General features: G+C 43.1%; 1 protein-coding gene across 5 annotated transcripts in view; it reads right to left on the bottom strand.

Moving 5' to 3' along the window:
* Positions 1–19,073, bottom strand: part of LOC110088228 (connector enhancer of kinase suppressor of ras 2) — a 310,707-nt gene that overhangs the window by 90,939 nt on the left and 200,695 nt on the right. For all 5 annotated transcript variants that reach the window (XM_072981474.2, XM_072981475.2, XM_072981477.2 and 2 more), the window contains 3 exons: positions 18,263–18,474; positions 6,704–6,790; positions 3,892–4,145 (listed from right to left, as the gene is read on the bottom strand). In XM_072981474.2, the coding sequence (XP_072837575.2) occupies positions 3,892–4,145; positions 6,704–6,790; positions 18,263–18,474 (553 nt within the window). The remainder of the gene's footprint in view (positions 1–3,891; positions 4,146–6,703; positions 6,791–18,262; positions 18,475–19,073) is intronic.

Below are 19,073 nucleotides of genomic sequence, written 5' to 3'. Positions count from 1 at the left end.
CTGCCAGTAAATTTATCTGCACCCCTTCTGGATGTAAAGACACAACAACGCAACATGGCACTGAAGCTTGGAAGAAGTTGCAAGAGTGTTGTTCGTGCATCACTCCCCCCATCCACTTCCATCCACTCCTGTTGTCGATTGTATGGTGGTTCATTATCTTAAGGTTCACCAAGAGGCATTGATTTTCTTCCCCTACCAATTAGATCAGCGCTATATATATTTGACACAGAGGCATCAGAGATTTGTGACATCTTTGAAGTGGTTGAATCAAAGTTGTAAATTGCAATTATGAGGTTCAAGTGAGCAATATGATTTTTCTCGATGTTCTTTTCGATGACGAGATCGTCTCAGCGTGGTGATGGATTAAACTCTCGTGCTTGTCTCCCCTGTTGCATTTGCAGAAAACGACTTCTTCACCCCCTGAGTCTTTTTTTTTCCCTTTTGACCTAAAAAGATGGGCACAGAGCAACCAAGGATGGAGAAAAGCATCATCTCCTGTTAGAGATGGTTGGTTTACCATGTCAATACCCTGGTAAGGTTCACTGTCCTGTCTTAACAGACAATAAAACTGCAATTTCATTTCCTCGCGTGTGGTGCGGTCTTGGTCTGGGAAACAACCACAACTGAAGAAATACAATGAAGCAAAACTGGGTAGAAAAGCTCAGCCTAACAAGAGTTCTGGTAGACGTTTCTTTAAAACAACAACAACAAGCTCTTCTCCATTATATTCGGGCAAGGGCAGAGTTTTGCTCATAGCTTTGGCATCGGAAGGAAGGTTTGGTTGCTCTCTGTCAACACAGCCAGTTTCATGGGGTTCTTAAAGAATAAAATGGCAAAGAGTAGCCCCATAGAGGTGTCTGGTGGCCCATGGGGGGCAAAGGACAGGGGGGTGTTATTGTGAGGTGAAATCAGGAGGCCGAAGGAGTTAACGTTTGTTTCTTTTTTTGAACTGCAACCCCCAGACATTGCCGCAGCAGTGCTTCAAGAGGCTCCCTCTATAGAGCCTAATAGGCAGTGAGACTACACATCCCATGCTCCACTGAGAATGCCCCTGAAACCTTACACCACTCCTGAGCACCACCGGGAGCTGCTTCCTCCTTTTTGAAAGGCTGAAACAAATGGGGATGGCATGCCACACGGAGGTGAGCAAAGTTCCTCTTTAAACTACTGGTTCTGAGCGGCATCTTACAGGATCCAGCCTGCGGGAAATTCCTGGTGGATTCTGGGAGTTGTAGTTAAAAAACAACAACTGAAGTCTCACAACTAGTCACAGTCGCCAAACCCAATACGGTCCAGTTTTCTTCCTGCACACCTTCTTTGCAAAGGACATTTAAGTCATCCATTAGACTTAGGTTAAAGGTATAGGTTCCCTTGACATGTAGTCCAGTCGTGTCTGACTCTAGGGCACGGCACTCATCTCCGTTTCCAAGCCGTAGAGCCAGCGTTTGTCCGAAGACACTCTTCCATGGTCATGTGGCCAGCGTGACTAGGCACGGAACGCTGTTACCTTCCCACCGAGGTGGTACCTATTTATCTATTTGCATTTGCATGCTTTCGAACGGATAGGTTGGCAGGAGTTGGGACGAGCGAAGGGAGCTCACTTTGTTGCATGGATTTAAACTGTTGGTCTTCTGACCTTGCAGCCCAGAGGCTTCTGCGGTTTAACCCGCAGCGCCACCACGTCCCTGTCCATTAGACTTACTATCCTCTAAGTAAACTCAAGGTTTACACCATATCTTTATTCAGAACAGCTGATGGCTGTGTCCTGGGAGAAGCAGTATCGGGCTGTTGCCATTCCATATAACCCCTCCCCAATCCAGCTAGCATCTAAGGGGAGCATGTTGGAAGATGCAGAAGGCAGGGTGGATAAAAAAACAATGATGTTTAAAAATCTAATTGATTTAAATCATGCGTTAAATCACAATTAAAACTTAAAAACAAACCATTAAAAAATTTAAATCAGCCAAAAACCATGATTTAAATCAAACCCACTTGGCAGAAAGCAAGCACCACCATTGAGACACAAGATTCATTTCAAGGGAAAGGCAAACTGAATCCAGGAGACATGATCATGAGGGTAATGGATAGTTTGGGTATGAACCTTACCAGACTCAAAAGCACTTAACCTGAATTCACAGTTGTCTAGTACAGCAAAAAGCCATTACCGTACGTAGAAAAGACTAAATGATAAGAGTGTTGTTTTTATTTTGGGGAGAGGAAGGTCTGGATAATTAAAAATGACACCATAGCAGCCCTTGGGGTTCACGTTTGACATAGGTATAGTAGTAACCGTCACTGCACAGACAAGGCAAACCAAGGGTAATCGATCACAAGATGAGGAGCAGAAAGAGAAGGGAGAATAGGTAGCCAACAACAACAACAACAACAACAATAGCAGCAACAACATGGTGCCGGAGGTGGCAAGGGGAGCCTCCCGCTTCTATAGGCTCTCCCGTGGGCCCAGATACCCTAAAACCACAAGCACACGAAAATGCCTGGAAGAAACACAGTAAAAAATACGAAGGGGTTGGGAGTTTCAGGCCCCCCTTCCATTTCCTCAAAATGTTCCTCCGCGCCCAGTGAGAACAAACATCACAAATTTGCAAATGGAAACAAAACGAAAAAGTGTCTTAAGAAAGAAAGAAAGAAAGAAAGAAAGAAAGAAAGAAAGAAAGAAAGAAAGAAAGAAAGAAAGAAAGAAAGAAAGAAAGAAAGAAAGAAAGAAAAGAGAGAGGGGGAAATAGGAAGGAATTACGCGCTTCAAGGAAACCATCACACACCCTTGTTTCCTTGCATACTCTTGAACCTAAATTAAAATTAATTAATTAATTTAAAAAATCAAATACATGATAGGGACTAAGGACAAGACCTTCCCAGTCCTGCCTCCTGCATTGCTAAACGTCCTTCCATGTTGTCAAATGAATGACTCGCTGGCTTGTCCATCTGCAGTCTTTAAAATCCCTTTGAAATACCACCTGTTCTTTAAGGCTTTTAACTGACCTGCTTTATTGGTTATGCTCCTTTGTTGTTGTTATCGAGCTTGGAAATTACTTTTAGACTGACTACATTATATCTTAATGCACTCTATTATTTGCATTTTTAATTTTTTTAAAAAAGTTTCTTCTAATGGCCTAAATCTAATGTGTATTCTTCACCGGAGTAGATCCACTGAATCAATGGGGTTTACATAAGTGCTGACATTGAGCAATTACGTCTACTAGTGTTATGTAGGAGTAGCAATGCATTTACACTAAATGTTGCAATGTTGTATTATTGTATTTTTATTTTTAAACTTGAAGTTTGATTGTTTCCTTTGGTTGTACGTAATCCAGAAATGCACCCCATATACAACTGTAGAGATCCCCCCCCATATGCACAGGGGATTGGTTCTAAACCGCCCCCCCGATGCTGAAAACTGTGGATAATAGTGAACACGATACATAGCACAGTAGAAAGAAAATCCAGAAAAAACTATTTTCACATGGATTACCAGAACTGTCCACTACAGGCAGTGAGAGATCATGCTTTGTATTCTTGAATGACAAGAACACATAGAATGGTTTCTCGTTCCCTCTAGTGGCCAGTTCTGGTAAATATATCATGGAAATACATATTTCTAGTTTTTTTATTTTAATGTTTTCAGACGGTGGATAAGTGAAATTGTCCCATAGATACGGGGTCCTACTGTACATATACGACATAATTATGCAATTTAACTTTGTTGTTGGCCCCTAAATAAAACTCACTGAATCAATGCAAGATTACTCAGTTTAAATTGAACAAGCATTCATTCCATGATTGCAATGTAATTAGGACAAACAACTGGATTTAACCTGCAGTTTTCAGGAAGATTAAAGGCTCAAAATAAAATGGTGCACAGAGGGGACTTACATGATAAAGTGGCACAGTGTTGTTTTCAGCTAAGGAGAAATTCAAAACGTCTTGCTGCCCGGGTTCAAGTCGGACATTAACAGATGAGGTCAACATGGACGGACTGATGAGATAGTTGGGGCTTCCGCTATTCTTGCCCTTTTTCCGTGATCTCCGGCCGGTATCCCGCTTGTTGTCCTTCTGAGTTGACGGCTCTTCCTGGATCACCAAAATCTTGTCATCACTCAGGTATCGAAGGAGTGAGTTCTCAGAGTCTGAGAGAGGAAAGGGAGAAAAATGGAGCTATCCAAGTGTGCTAGCTTCTGTTGGAGGCTGATAAAAATCCAAGCACAGCTTTGTGGGTATGCAAACGGAGAAGCCTCCAATATAATTTGACATTTTCAAGCCACAAGTGAGTATCTTTAGGTCTGAAGGTGCAAAGATATCCAAGAAATGAAACGGCTCTTCTATCAGATCTTCACAGCCTATTGAATGAAAGAGCTTATTTTTCAAGAAACAGGGAGGCTGTTTAAAATTGCAGTTCCTTAGCACACCAAGCCTACTTAAAACTGCTGTTTGGTACAGCACCCAAATGACAAAATGCAGATCAGCTCTGTTGTTTCCCCAGAGAAATATCTACAGACACTAGCCCTTGACTCAGTAACTTTTGACTTAGTTGAATCACCACTGACTTTTACCTGAAGGGAAATTTTAGGATGACTGCAAAAACAGACTTTTCCAATTTTTTCATAGAATCACAGAATAATGGAGCTGGAAGGAGCCTGTAAGGCCATTGAATCCAACCCCTTGCTCAATGCAGGGATCCAAATCAAAGCAAATCTGACAGAGGGTTGGCCACTTTCCTCTTCAATGCTCCGGTGTTGGAGTGCTCACCAAGGTAATTGGTTCCATTGTTGTAGTGCTCTAGCAGTTAAGAGTTTTGTCCCCCCTGCTATTCAGCCTAAATCTTGCTTCCTTTTTGGTCCTCAAACCTTTTTCCTACAACTCCCACCATCATCGTTAACCATTATTGGGTATTGTAATTGGCTGGATGAGAACCAATAAACTGAAATGGAATCCGAATTGGGTGGAGGATCTATGGTTTGGGGGTTCCCATGTTCAGGAGTTGGGTAGACTAACCAACATGTTCTGGATGGGATGGCTCTCCTTTGAAGAAACACCCGCATAGGATGGAGGACATCTCCTAGGTCCATCATTCTCACTGAGGCCCATGGTGACTCAGTGGCTAGGAGTGTCGGGAGACACCTTGGATTGGTCCAGCAGCTATGGGCACTCTTGGGCAGGGACAGTCTAACCACAACACTTCACACACTGGCAACTTCTCTTTAGACGACACGAGGACTGTACAAATGCTGAAGCATGACTAATAGGCTCCAGCTTTTGCAAACTGTGTCCGCACTGGGTCTGAGAGATTTGCTAATCCATTCCAGCCTAAATTCAAGATGCTCAGGAATGACTTTGAAAGCCCTAAGTAACTTAGGTCCTAGATAGTTTGAGAGGCCCCTGGACTACAAGGAGAACAAAACTATCGGTTCTAAAGGAAATCAACCCTGAGTGCTCACTGGAAGGACAGATCCTGAAGCTGAGGCTCCAGTACTTTGGCCATCTCATGAGAAGACAAGACTCCCTGGAAAAGACCCTGATGTTGGGAAAGGGTGAAGGCAAGAGGAGAAGGGGACGACAGAGGATGAGATGGTTGGACAGTGTCATCGAAGCTACCAACATGAATTTGACCCAATTCCGAGAGGCAGTGGAAGACAGGAGGGCCTGGCGTGCTCTGGTCCTTGGGGTCATGAAGAGTCAGACATGACTTAACGACTAAACAACAAACAAGCTGAGGAAGTGTTTGACCACTAATATCCTCTGGGAGAACCTTCTTCCCTGTCTCATGATCGAGAGTGGAGCATTATGTGGGGACACCGGGCATGCTTCTCAACTGCAGAACCCCAGGAATGGAACACCCTACTTTCAGAAGTCCAGCCGGCACCAGCGCTGTCTCTACTTTGGTACCATATTCAAACTTGGCTGTTTGCCCACACATTTCATAATTAGAGATAATAAGGCTCTAGTCTATTTTAATCTTCTCCTAATTGTTAAATTATGTCAAGTGTTTTAAAATGTTTTAATGTATTTCAAGTCAGAAGACAAGAGCAAAAAGAACAGATGATTAAACTAATAATTGAAAGTGTTTTAAAAAAACGAGGAAAAAGTGGAGGAAAGAGACCAACGTTTTGGATGAAGAGCTTTGAAGGCTGATTTGGGTGCCGCACAAAATCACAATTTCATCAATAGAACACAGAGTACTTACCAGCACCTACGTTATTGATTCTGCCATCCTGATTGCTTTTTAAAATGTTTTTGTGTTGTATTTTTGAGTTAAAATGATTTGTATAATGCTCAGTATATGCTTGTTTTTATATACAAAAGACAATAATAATGGGTTGTTGCAACTGGACCCATGATAGCAACGGTGAAACCCATTTTCTGGTAGGAGAAAAATGAAGAGCAAGAAGATGAAGAAGAGGGGAGAAGGCATAAGACATTTGTAGACATGTGTAGAGGCAGGAAATGGGAAATTCAATAGAAATGTAATAGAAACAACAGCAGTTCTTAAAGGTTGTTTCATGGTTTTGGAGAAAGATAAGTGCAGGTGAGTGCCGTTATGTACAATTAAGCCAAAGACTTCTCTCTCTCTCTCTCTCCCCGATGTATTTATGCATGCTCAGGAGAAGTGGATGCAAAGGTTGGAAAGAAGACGGAGGAATGTTGATCCTTCTTGTGTTTGTGCACATGCAGAAGTAAAAGTGCTCACCTCGGCTACCCCTCTTGAACATATTCAGTTCTTTTGAATCTCCTACCCAGCTGTACTCCGTTGGCATAGAAACTGGCCTCAGATCGCCTGGAGAGGAACAAAAAAAAAAATGTGAAAGAGGAAACCAATTAACATTCTGGTACTCATTAACAAAAAGAGTAACTTTGCACTCGCAAAGGCTCCGTGCATGCTAAGCGAACAGGGAAAATGGCAATTTGGCATCACCGGCAAAGTGGTCGTCATTTCCACAACGTGCATAGTTTCTAACAAAAAAGGGATCGCCCGTTTGGCTCTCGATTCGGAAGATGGGCACGAATCATGGTTTGGCACGGTGCCTGCACAGGTGTTCTGCCAGTGCCACACGCTTCTCTCGTCTGCCTCCTTTGGGTAATTGCCTACTCAGAGGAGGAGGTGGAGCAGGGAAGCCTGTGGCGCTGCCTCCGAGTGGGTGGTCGCGCAGAAGAGGTTGGGCAGGGAAGGATGCCGTGCCCGTGGAACACTGTTGTGGTGCCACAGCGAACCAGGCCGAACCGCCAAACCGCAGTCTGTGCCCATCTCTATTCCGAAAGGAAACTCAACCCATAGCTGGTTCTACGGGGATCCATCCTAGCTTGTTTTGTTCTTGTGCATGAGAATGAGGAACTGTAGATATTTTTCTCCTCACCTGTACGACACGGTGAGTTTTGCTGCGGGGATCAAGAAGAGGTCTTGCCTTGGTGGAACCATTTCTGTGCTAATTTGTGCAAGATGGCAATTGCAGAAATTTACCATCGTAGCTGCCTTAAAATTGTTTTTGCCTCCATGTAAGAACTTCTGCTTGCCCGCCTTGGTCTTGGCAAACCTTGTTATTGCAGGTGGCCACTCCTAGAGAGGACTGAGAGGCTTCTTCCAGAAATGGAGCCTTCTCAGAGGTGACCCTTTCCTTATGGAACAAGCTCCCTCTGGGGGTGCATCGAGTCCCATCTTTCTGTACTTTCAAGAGGTTGCTGAATACCGAGCTTTTGTTGAATAACATCTTTCCCTGAGGTGACAGGAGGATTCGGTATTACTTCACCTGAACACCATCATTAGTTACTTTTACTGCCTTGTCTAGTTTTACATGATTTAATTTTAGTGTGACCATTTTTTATATAATACTTGTTTAATTTTTTAAAAAATATGTGTACACATTGTTTTTAGCTTTCAACTATTGTCTTTTAAAGGCTGTAAGCTGCCTTGGGTCCTTTTCAGGAGATAAAAATATTTATGGGGTAAAAATATTTTAGACAGAAACACAGACAGATAGACAGATAGGCAGGCAGGCAGACAGAGAGACAGATAGACGGACGGATAAGCTAGACAGATAGACTAGATGGATAGACAGACAGAGAGACAGACAAAACAGACAGACGGACGGATAGACAGATGGACAGATAAAGTAGACAGATAGACTAGACGGACGGACGGACCGACGGACGGACCGACGGACCGACAGACAGACAGACAGACAGACAGACAGATGTTAATGTCTTTTGTTAATGGATAGTAGTGCTTTGCACTAAGTTGGGCAGTAAACAAACAAACACATTTAAGAAAGTCCTTGAAATAACAACCAGTTATAATAAGTTCAATTCAATTTTCCTGCCCCGTTTCCCACTCTTCTTCTTTCTTCACCATTCCCCCACCCCCAGATCTCCCCACTCTTTGTGTCCAGTTCTAGATTCTAAAGTCTGGACACAGGGATTGTCTCTCATTGAACCACGTAATCCAACGAACTGCTTGGGATGAGGTGGGGGGAGGTGGGGGAAGCTCAGAATAAACAAACTGATGTAATAATTGGCCAGGCCGTTAGCTGCAGCAATGAGTATTTAATGTCATTTTTTCCAACGTCTCATTGAACTAACGGCGGATATTTCCAGGGTGGGGGAAGAAAAGCAATCAAGATGATTTGAAACCTAAGGCTTTTAAAAGATGTTTTATTCATACGGACCTTTCAAGTTTACATCGTTGGCACGCTAATTGCATATTTTAACACCCCAATTTATTTCTAAGAAGAAATATATACATATATATAAAGGGGGCGCTTGAGAAGCAACCGTACACACAGAGAGAAGCAGATCTGTAAAACTGGCTACGCGGGATCATCTTTCTGACCTTGTCAGTCTGCATTATCATCAAGGCACACAGAAAACTACCCTCCAGTTCCTGAGTTGACTGTCATCTGAAATACTCAGCCGACATAAACGCGCATGCACACTCTTAACAAATGCTAGCTGAGCCTTGGTTTTCTGGCCCACTTGCTTTAAACACTGAAGTTATTTTCTAAAACATTAGACATAGACCAATCTTTGGCCTCCAAAAATAAACCCAGAGCTGGCGGGGGAGGGGCGGGGGGAGAAACAAGCAGAAATGTTGGTGACTATCTTGAATTCTTTCTCTTTTCCTTTTCTGCTCAGTAGCTTGTTTCCAAAATTTTGCTGAGTTTTACTGTGGGAGGAAAGGAAAGACCAAGCCAAGGCAATGGCCTCAATTTGAACAGCCCTACAGATGAATCCACAAACTTTGCTGTTTACTGATTTGTAACACATATTCACTGACTCTTCTCGCCAGTTGAATAAGATGCTCCATATTAATTCAGAATGACATTAATGCAGAAATGTCATTATGTGCTTTGAAGAGGCCAGGTTTTCTTTTCCTCCCTGATTGCAGTCTTGCAGCATGCGATGAGAACAACTCTGTTTTATTTATTTTGTTGACTTATTGAGATGAACTTTGCCATGATCAATTATGCACTGGCACAGAGCAGGGAGGAGTGGCATAAAACCTGCCTTCCAGAATGGTTATGTCTCTGAATAACCAACATGGCTGATTCTGTTGTAGTTTTTACAACCTCGCATTCTGCCTCTAATACAGTGGCCCCCAACCTTGGGCCTCCAGATGTTCTTGGACTACAACTCCCAGAAGCCTACACCACTACCTCTTCTGGCCAGGATTTCTGGGAGATGAAGTCCAAGAACATCTGGAGACCCAAGGGTGAGGACCACTGCTCTAGTAGATGTGGCTGGGAGGGACCTTTCTGAGTTGAGGCAACTATCAACCCACTAACCAATCATTTCCTCCTGCCTCTGAATTCAAAGAGCCTCTCTGCCACCCCAGCAGTTTCGATTGTTGGTAAATGTGCAAGCTTTCAAGTGCTATAGAAGTCTTCCCCAGGCTAGATGGTAAAAAAAAGTGGGGGTCAGAGAGGGAAGAGGCATAGAAGTCTAAGTGCAGGACTAGGTGCTTCAAACTATGAAAAATTACAACCAAAATCCCAGGTTGGAAATCTCTGTAGAGCAACCTGTATCCTCCAGATGAGATAGAAGAAAAACAATAATATAATGGAAAAAAAAATAACAAAGACTGCATCTCATGGTAATGTGGTGAGCTCAAAACTACCACAAAGAAGAGAAAAGAAATTCTAAAGCATCCAGAAAATGAGGCAGAAGAATCAATGGCTCTTCCCAGGGTGAAGAAAAGCTTCCAGAAATGTGTAGAGTATTCATATATTGAGCCGAAATGGATCAATATAAGATGATTCAATTTCTTATGGTTCTGTTCCAGCACAGCCCTGCCACATCAGTAACCGAGAGCGCATTTCTACAGCAATACTAGCTGTTTACTTCAAAAGCACAACACTGAGATATTGCTTCCAGCATTTGAAAGGGGGGAAAAAAATAACATCAAAGAGTTTACCCTTTTCGCTCCTCCTTAATGCCCATGGATGTTCATGAGCTAGCCAGGTTAGCATTCTGCAAACGAATGTACACTTAGAGAAAAGTCCTTCCACCTCTGTCGTATTAATAGGAACACGAGATTGGCCAATTAATATTAACATGGAGGATTCCAGACAGACAGAAGCACACGTTTCTTTATACAGAGCACAGTCAAATAATGCTGTCTGTTTCCCCAAGATGTGATGGCCACTAGTCGGGGTGGTTTTAAAAGGAGATGAGAGAAATGCATTGTGGATAAAATTAGCAATGGCACCCATTTCTCTTTTCAAAAGTCTCCTGGACTAAGAGCACTTAAGCACTGACAAATGGGCAGACCAGATAGTGTGCACCTCTTTCTTCCAAGACTTCGCTGCCACACATGCTACATCTCTGTCTTAATGTAGGGTTCGTTGTGGTTACCTCCAGCATCACAGGCATCAATGTCAGTTACCGGGGAACAAGGGCAGGATTAAACTTCTGAAAAGGGGGTTGCTGGATTCTTGCCCTGCCTGTGGGCTTCCTACTGGGGCTTCTGGCTAAGCAGGGCAAAAAGGATGATGGGCTACATAGGCTTGTAGTTTGGCTCCTCTTAGGGTCTTTAGTTCTATAGGAATGCAAATATTTTTATATTTCATTCTCACATTGGAGGATAACGTTTTTTTAAAAAAGGTTTTCTCCCTGTTGATTGAGACACTGAGAGTTTTGTGCCTATTTTCCATTCTGGCATAGATTTGGAGTGTGGCGTGAGAAATTTGCAAAACTGTGTTTTGTGTGTGCGTGCAAAAAAGAGAGAGTAAACTCTTGAATTTTGAACAGAAAATCAGGTGTTTTGCACAGAGAACCTTGCCCTTTTCTGAAAAACACTTTTGTGTAAAATACTTGACCTTTTGCACGCATGACAAACAGGGTCTTGCTCATGCTGCTGATATACAAGGGACTAATGTTTTCAGTCTCATACAGCTACTGGCCATTCCTTTGCTAGGGTGCCCTTATATTTCAGGTTCCTTTTTCACCAAGGGTGAGAACATTTGTACTTGTTATATCCTAAGGCAAGAAAGACCAGAAGGATTTCCTTATGTACAATCTTCCTGTATCGCCCTTCTGCTTCTAGAATTTCTCTGTACCTGAAAAAAAAAGCTTTTCCTTGATCTACCCTTCCACTCACATTTCAAAGATCAGAAAACGAATATATCTTAAATTAGCAACATCAGTTCAGTGGAGGACATGTTACTTCCCAGCAAAGCAGTATTTCATCAGTGACTTCATCTCTCTTCTCTCTCCCTCTCTCTCTCTGTCCTCCATCCACATTTCCCTTAGGTATTTTCTTTGCATCATCCTCTCTGTGTCCCGGGAGACTGCAGGCTCTCTGTTCCCCCTCCTGCTCTCCTTTGCCGATGCTCAGAACATGGCAACGTAACACCTTCACATGTTGGGGTACCATGTGAAAATGATAGCTGAAGGTTTTTCAATAGTTACAACACAATCCACAGCTTTTTTTTTTCCACTTTTGGGTCCAGAAGCAACTCCAGTTCCTGCAAAGCAGTAGCTGAGCCCTCAGATGGGTATGAAAAACCCCAGGCTCATCTGTTTGATTTAATGGTGAGAGAAAACACGTAGGTGTGCATAAGTATGCATGGGCACGTGGGTGGTCTTGGTGGGAAATCTAGATTATTTTCCAAGGAGATGATGAATTTCAAAAGTCAGAAGGGAGGAAGATCCCACATTCTAAGGAGATAAAGCTTACCAAATCCCAGACAGACAGTTGTAAAGGTTTCGGGGTGGTGGTGTTAATTTCCTTAATTGCGAATTTTGTTAGTGTTTTATAAGATAATGGCCAGAATTCTGTTGGGGATTTATGCCAGTGTAAGAGTAATTGCATAAATGTCAGTGGCAAATGGATGCTAATTACCACTCATCTTACTGTTTACTTGAGTGACATGTAACCAGGAATGTGAGCAACATCTTAATTAGTGGCAATTCACTGCTGTGAGACTTATACAATGATACTTAGGCTTGTGAGAATCTCTAAAAGGATCATGAGGAGGCGTTTGAGAAGAATAGTCGTATTATGTCTGTTGCTGTAAAAACAAGTTTTGCAGCAGCTTTAAGACTAACAGATTTTATTTGGCATAAGCCTTCAAGGACTGCACCCCCTCCCCCTTTTCAAATCACTGAAAGTCTCTTCCTGCTGGTAATATAATCTGGTGATGGTAATTTCCATAATGAAAGATTTCCTCCCACAGATCCCCTGATTTCTACTTGATGAAAGAGATTACCTGCAAGTCATGATAGCCACGAAAAAGAAGGTGGGAGTCTTTAATTTCCAAAAATCGCCCCCTACTGGTGATCTAAAGAAAGCTAACAGGGAAAAAAATGGTTTCTTAGAAATGTGGTGCTGGAGGAAAGGTTTGCAAATATCCAGAACTGCCGGAAAGAACAAGTGGGTCCTAGATCAAATCAAGCCTGAACTATCGCTGGAGGCCAAACTGATGAAAATTGAGGCTGTCCTACTTTGGGCACCTCAAGAGAAGACAGGATCACATTGAATAGGGGGTTTGACTCGATGGCCTTACAGGTTCCTTCCAACATTATTCTATGATTACTAATAAAGTGGCCAAATTTTGTGCAGCTGCCATAGCTTGCCACAACACAGGAATTTTTATCATTTTGATACTTGTAATAAAAGTTTTATATTCTTGGTGGATGCAGTGTTTGGAATAATATACATTGCATGTTCTGGTCTCCTCTGTACTGGACTATTCATTTTGGGCTGGTCTTTGATGGAAATAAGGTAAATCCAATTCAACGCCTGGGTTAAATCTTAAGAAATCAACCCTAAGCTGCTTGCTGCTCTTCAAATTCTTTTCCACAAAGGGTAGCCAAACACCAAATGTGAATACCAGAGGAAAATTTAACCACTGCTGGAACCTGAAACTGCTCTAAAGTACTCAGTGTCTTAACTGTAAGTCATTGTTCGCCCAGAGTTTATGAAAGCGAGCCAAATCCGTCTTATTGGCTCATACTTCAGAAAGCTATTCCAGCTTCTCTTTGATCCCACCATTAAGGCAACATGCCAACGAGATTTCCTTGCTCTGTGAAAAGGCTGAGCACGAGGAATGTAGCTGCATTGAGTCCTACTTAAGGTCTGCTCTCCCCTGATAATCATATAGCGCACCCCGGGGAAACACTGTTTGGTATGCGATGAGAAGTTCCATACTCCTGACACAACTTTTGTGAAGTACTGTTTGTATTTGGGTGTTTCATATCACATCCCTTAGCAGCAAGGCCTCAGTTGTTTAATTCCTGAATCACAAGGATTTTGTGTTCACCTCCAGCCTGAGGACTTTTGAGTTCTGTGCTTCAGGTAGGGTGGGGGTCCTTTTGGATATAATTACCAGCCCTCTCACCTGCCTGAATAGAGATTGACCCCAGGGTGGGTCTGCCTTCATTTAGCAAGCTTACTGCTAAGCAGCGAAACACTTGCATCAACGTGATGATCATTTGCAATTTGTTATGTTCCCATGATCTTGTTCCTATGGTATATACGCTGTTCTTACCAGCTTCAATCATCACAACAACCTGGAAGTAACTTGGACTGAGATATACTGTATAGGGATTGGCCAAAGAATCACCAGTGAGCTTCTAAAGCAACTTGGGATCTCTCCTAGGTTCTTCTAAATCCTAGTCCAAAACGCTTACCACTGCAGTATGGTACCTGTTCATGTGCTGCTCTAGCGCTATTACAGTAGAAGATGCTTTGATCAGAACGCTAGGATCTCGCATGCTGGTCTAGATCTCTAGGGATATCTCCATCCATGCATTGAACTGTCCCTTCCTTCCTTCTGAATCTGGAGTAAGCTGGAGCGCAGATGACCCAAGCTTTACAAGGGGCATGATTGTCTTTTATGTACTAGCCACCTGTTAGTGCTGCTTTCTAGTGTACCTCATAGGGATGCCTATTTTGGACACATAACATTGTTGGAGTTTTTGCAACCTTGCATGATGCCTGTAGAAGGCGTGGCAGGGTGGGACCTTTCTGGGCTGGGGTGACTGTCAATCTATCCAGCCCTAACCAATCGTTCCCTCCTGCCTCCAAATTCAAACAGAACCTCTCTGTTAAGGGCTCTTTCCTTCTCTAGAGTCTGTTGAGGTTTGTAGCTGAAAGCAATCTCAAGATGTGTTAGGAGCATGGAAGGTCCAACGTATGCAACACATCTATTAAGACTGGCCTATTCATTTCGGTGGAGAAAGCATCTCCATCAGTATTGGAGTGGTGTGAATGGAGAGTGGTACTGCCCTGTCCACTGAAATAAATGGGATGGGGAAATGGGACTTCGAAGCAAAGTTGGAAGACCAAAGAATAATCACGTCAAAGGGGGCTACTTGCATACAAGACAAAAATTATGTGATGGTGGAGAAATTCAATCAATGCAGCATTTATGTGTGTGAAAAGGATGCATGCCCTACCACATGTACAAAAGAAGATCTAGCAAATGGCCATGATAGTACTATTGAAGTAGCCTGCTTCTGGTCAAAAAAGATTATCTCAACATTTAATTCATTTCAATGTTACCTATGTTTCATATATATCCAAAATTTCAAATTGTGCAATGCTCTGGATGGATGGATGGATGGAGGGAGGGAGGGAGGGAGGGAGGGAGGGAGGGACAGACCTCATGGGGAGCAGTTCAATGCATGGATGGAGATGTTCCTACAGATCTAGACCAGCATGCGAGATCCTAGCGTTCTGATCAAAGCATCTTCTACTGTAATAGCGCTAGAGCAGTACATGAACAGGTACCATACTGCAGTGGTAAGCTTTAGAAGCTCACTGGTGATTCTTTGGCCAATCCCTATACAGGATATCTCAGTCCAAGTTACTTCCAGGTTGTTGTGATGATTGAAGCTGGTAAGAACAGTGTATATGTCATAGGAACAAGATCATGGAAACATAACAAATTACAAATGATCATCACGTTGATGCAAGTATTTCGCTTCTCAGCAGTAAGCTTGCAGCTGCCTTTCACCCAACAGCTCTTGGTAGTTCTCTTCTTGGTGATTAAAAGATCGTTGCAAGGAAACTGCTGTAGCTGTGAAAGAAAGAAACTACTCTGTATGCACAGGATCCGACAAAGGTCCAGGTGCACCTCACAGGCATCCATCTCTCAAGTGCCTAATTCATTGTCATTCCCTCTGTCAGCAATTCAAAAAGTAAAGAGCAAGAACAAAAGCTAATGAGCTTCTAGCCGAGGTGTCTCCTTGCCATTGATTATCAATCAACCGCAGAGCGTTTCCAAACACACCTAAAGGAGCAAACCCTATTCACATAATCCTGCAATCGTTTAGATGTCTGTGAAGGTCTGCAGAAGGTAGGTGCTCCTGTTCGAATGGGATCCGAGCCTAAAGAAGTTACTCTTTTGGCCCGAGGACAGAAAAGGAAATGATTCTGGAACACCCAACGTGCTCCCTTCCGCTCAGGCAAGTAAGCCACCTGGGACGGACAGTCAGCATATATCCTGCTCTGTACGGCTGCGTTTCAGCCCCTGCTGAATCGCTGTCCAAAGAAAGGAACAGCCAACTGTTTCCCAGAAGGAATCATGCATAATTGCATAAGGAGTTTCCTGGAAGGAATAATTCCTTATGCAAGGAATTATTGTATCCCCTTTGCATCCCCTGGGGATATGGCTAACCTTATGCTGCCCCCACCAAAACAGAGATAGATAGTTCACAACAAGATGGCTAAGGAATGTGGGGCAGAATGAGTGCAAGCCCATTCAGTTCCCCTTTAATCTGGGTCTCAGGAATTCTGTTTAATCCATCCCCTTTCATGCTCCATACTGCCTGGTCTGCAAACCTACAGATATCCAGGCTTGCAATGCATTCATCACCATCATCCTCATCATATGTTTACCAACTGTACCCTTTGAAAATGGGGGCGAGAGGGGAGATAAAAAGAAAACAGAAGAAACATACACACATTTGTAAAGTACGCTTTAGTTTAAAAAAGAGAGGGAAAAACATGCTTCTGTCAATGCTTCCCTTTCAAAAACGTGCACAATCATCTCTGTGAATCCTTTCCAACAAAATAACTGAACGAATCCTTACAGAAGTGGCGCACAATGCAACTGGAGATAAGAAAGATGGAAATGGACTAGACAAATTTGCCTGCCTGCACATGGATTTGACCCTGTGACACGAAATAAATTTGACTGGTTCAGGGAACATTTGTCTTACTGATCAGGAGAATACCCCCAAATTCATCTGGGAGATTAAATTCTTGCAGAAAACAACTAACTCGAACTGCGACCTGTCTTGTGTAGAAATGTTATGCCATTATTGTGTGCTAAAGCAGCAGCCTAACAGTGTGACTAGACAGTGAGAGAAAAGCAAATCCCCTTGCTGTAAAGTCACAGTGGGCAATATGGGTTTGCCTGGGTCGGTTTGTATTAACTGGCCACACAGGGAGGAGGAAATTGGCTAAAAAGCCTTGTCTGCAGCTTGTTAACATAGCTCTCCTGTACCCCTGCCATAGGTACAGTATAGAGGAACTATATTAGCAAACTGTAAACAAGGGCTGAGTGGCAATTTCTTTCTTTCTTTCTTTCTTTCTTTCTTTCTTTCTTTCTTTCTTTCTTTCTTTCGTCTAGGTGCTCCAGCACAACAGAGCTGGTACCAAGATGTTAAAAAGAATGTTGAAAAGGATCCAACCCCCCCCCCCCCCAGCTGCCATGCCATCACCCCAACCACAGCACACACTCTTCTGTTTTGCTTCAAGGGATCATACCATATGAACCAATGTGAATGGATCCACTGTGGGGGAAAAAGTAGAAGGGGGATAAACTATCGAATGATCGTTTAAATATAGTTTAGAACTATATCTGGACTGATTTGCATTTGCTTTTGCATCAGGTGGTCAATGAAAAAGTTGTGAATCAGGCCATCCCAGCCCTATAACACTTCTCACATTTTTGTCTTTGCAGTCACAGCCTAAGAATTTGCCCAGATAAATTCACGGAGGTGTGTCAGTGACCAGTAACCCTGATAACCAAATGAGAGCGAAAGGCTTAGAGAGAGTATGTGACTGAATTTCAATTCCTGAGGGTGGCTGTGGCTTTAAAGTAACAGGTGAGGCAGCTGTGGATTGGATATCACACCTCAGGTCAACTGGGAACCACTAGGTAATATTATTTTGACTTTAATCTGGACCCACTTGGCTAAACCTAGTGAGTTTACTAAATCATCAGCCCAATTCCTAGATTTTCTGCATCGCCCCTGTCCTGGCCAAGCTTTCTGTTTCACAGAAAGGCCAAATGGGGAGGTGTGTGTGTGCGTGCGCGTGCGTGCGTGCGTGCATGGGCACATGCATGGCTTGGCCTCTTGTTTTGAAGGACTGATTAATGAAATGAATACTGGGGGGGGGGGAAATTGTACAGAAATACAACATCTACACAGAACTGACACAGAATGGAAATATCTGTGGAAATAAATTCAACAGATCTGCCTGTTCGGCTGTATAGGAGCGTTTTAGTTGAAAGCAATGAGAAACGGATGTTAACTTTAATGAAATGTTGCCCTCTATCCAGCAAGACTTTTATGTTCCTATGATGGAGCTTGTCTGTGGCTGCTTGGTCATCCATAATAATGCATTGTATGCTGAAGCTTCAGTCTGGGATCAGGGCATTCCCTTCAGAAGTTACAGTTTTTAATCTTAGAACATCAGAAAGAAGGCACAGTTTCCCGGGCAAACTCTGGCTATGAATCAGCCTAAGAAGGTTGGAAACCATGCCGACTAATGACTTTAAAAGGTCAAATCCAGTGAGCGTACCATGTGTGGGCGTCTTTTCTCTTCGTCGCACTCCTGTCGTTCTGCCTCTTTCATACTCCGAGTTTGCCGGATGGCCTTCGCCTTCTATCAACGTGTAATACTTTCCACTTTCGTGTTCCAGAAAGTAGCTCGGAGACTCGGAGCCCTTCATCCCTGACTTCCCCATGCCATATTTGCTCATGTCGTCGCAAGGCACAATTCCAATGTCATCTCTAGGAAGAGAGAAAGAAGTCAACAGAATGGCCCAGTAGGAAATCTGTAGCAAACGTTTGCAAAGAATTGATCACTCTTTTCTCCAATGGCTGCAGAATTACAAAGCCTGCCATACATTATTGTGATACCCAGTGGGGCATCATGGATAGGGTGGCAGACCTGAAAAGTGAGCCTCTGGTTCACCTCTCAATGACGAACAGATCACAGAGCAGAAACAAAGCACTCCAAAATGCATGACAGTTAGGTGGGAAAAACTGCAAGCGATGATGAAACCAACAACTTTCCCCACACGGGCATGGGGAACCTCTTCTAAAAATCTATCATTTAGCTCGACTCCTAAGTGGCATTAAAGGAAGAAGAAGAAAAAAGACAGGTAGGCAGATTTACTGGCAGAAGATTTTAAAAGTTTAGATTAACCATTGTGTGTTAAGGAAGAAGCTGAGAAAAAGACACACAATTGGATCTAAATTTAGTCCTACGTAGAGTGGGTAAGACACACTCAATTCAATGGGTTAGATGGAACCAATTTAAGTGTTAGACAGAACCAATTTAAATCCCATTCGTCCACCGAGTCTAAGTTTTGAGTCTTGGATGAAAC

This window comes from Pogona vitticeps, chromosome 11, assembly GCF_051106095.1.
Source record: "Pogona vitticeps strain Pit_001003342236 chromosome 11, PviZW2.1, whole genome shotgun sequence".
NCBI classification, from domain to species: domain Eukaryota; kingdom Metazoa; phylum Chordata; class Lepidosauria; order Squamata; family Agamidae; genus Pogona; species Pogona vitticeps.
This window is presented reverse-complemented; position numbering and strand designations above follow the sequence as displayed.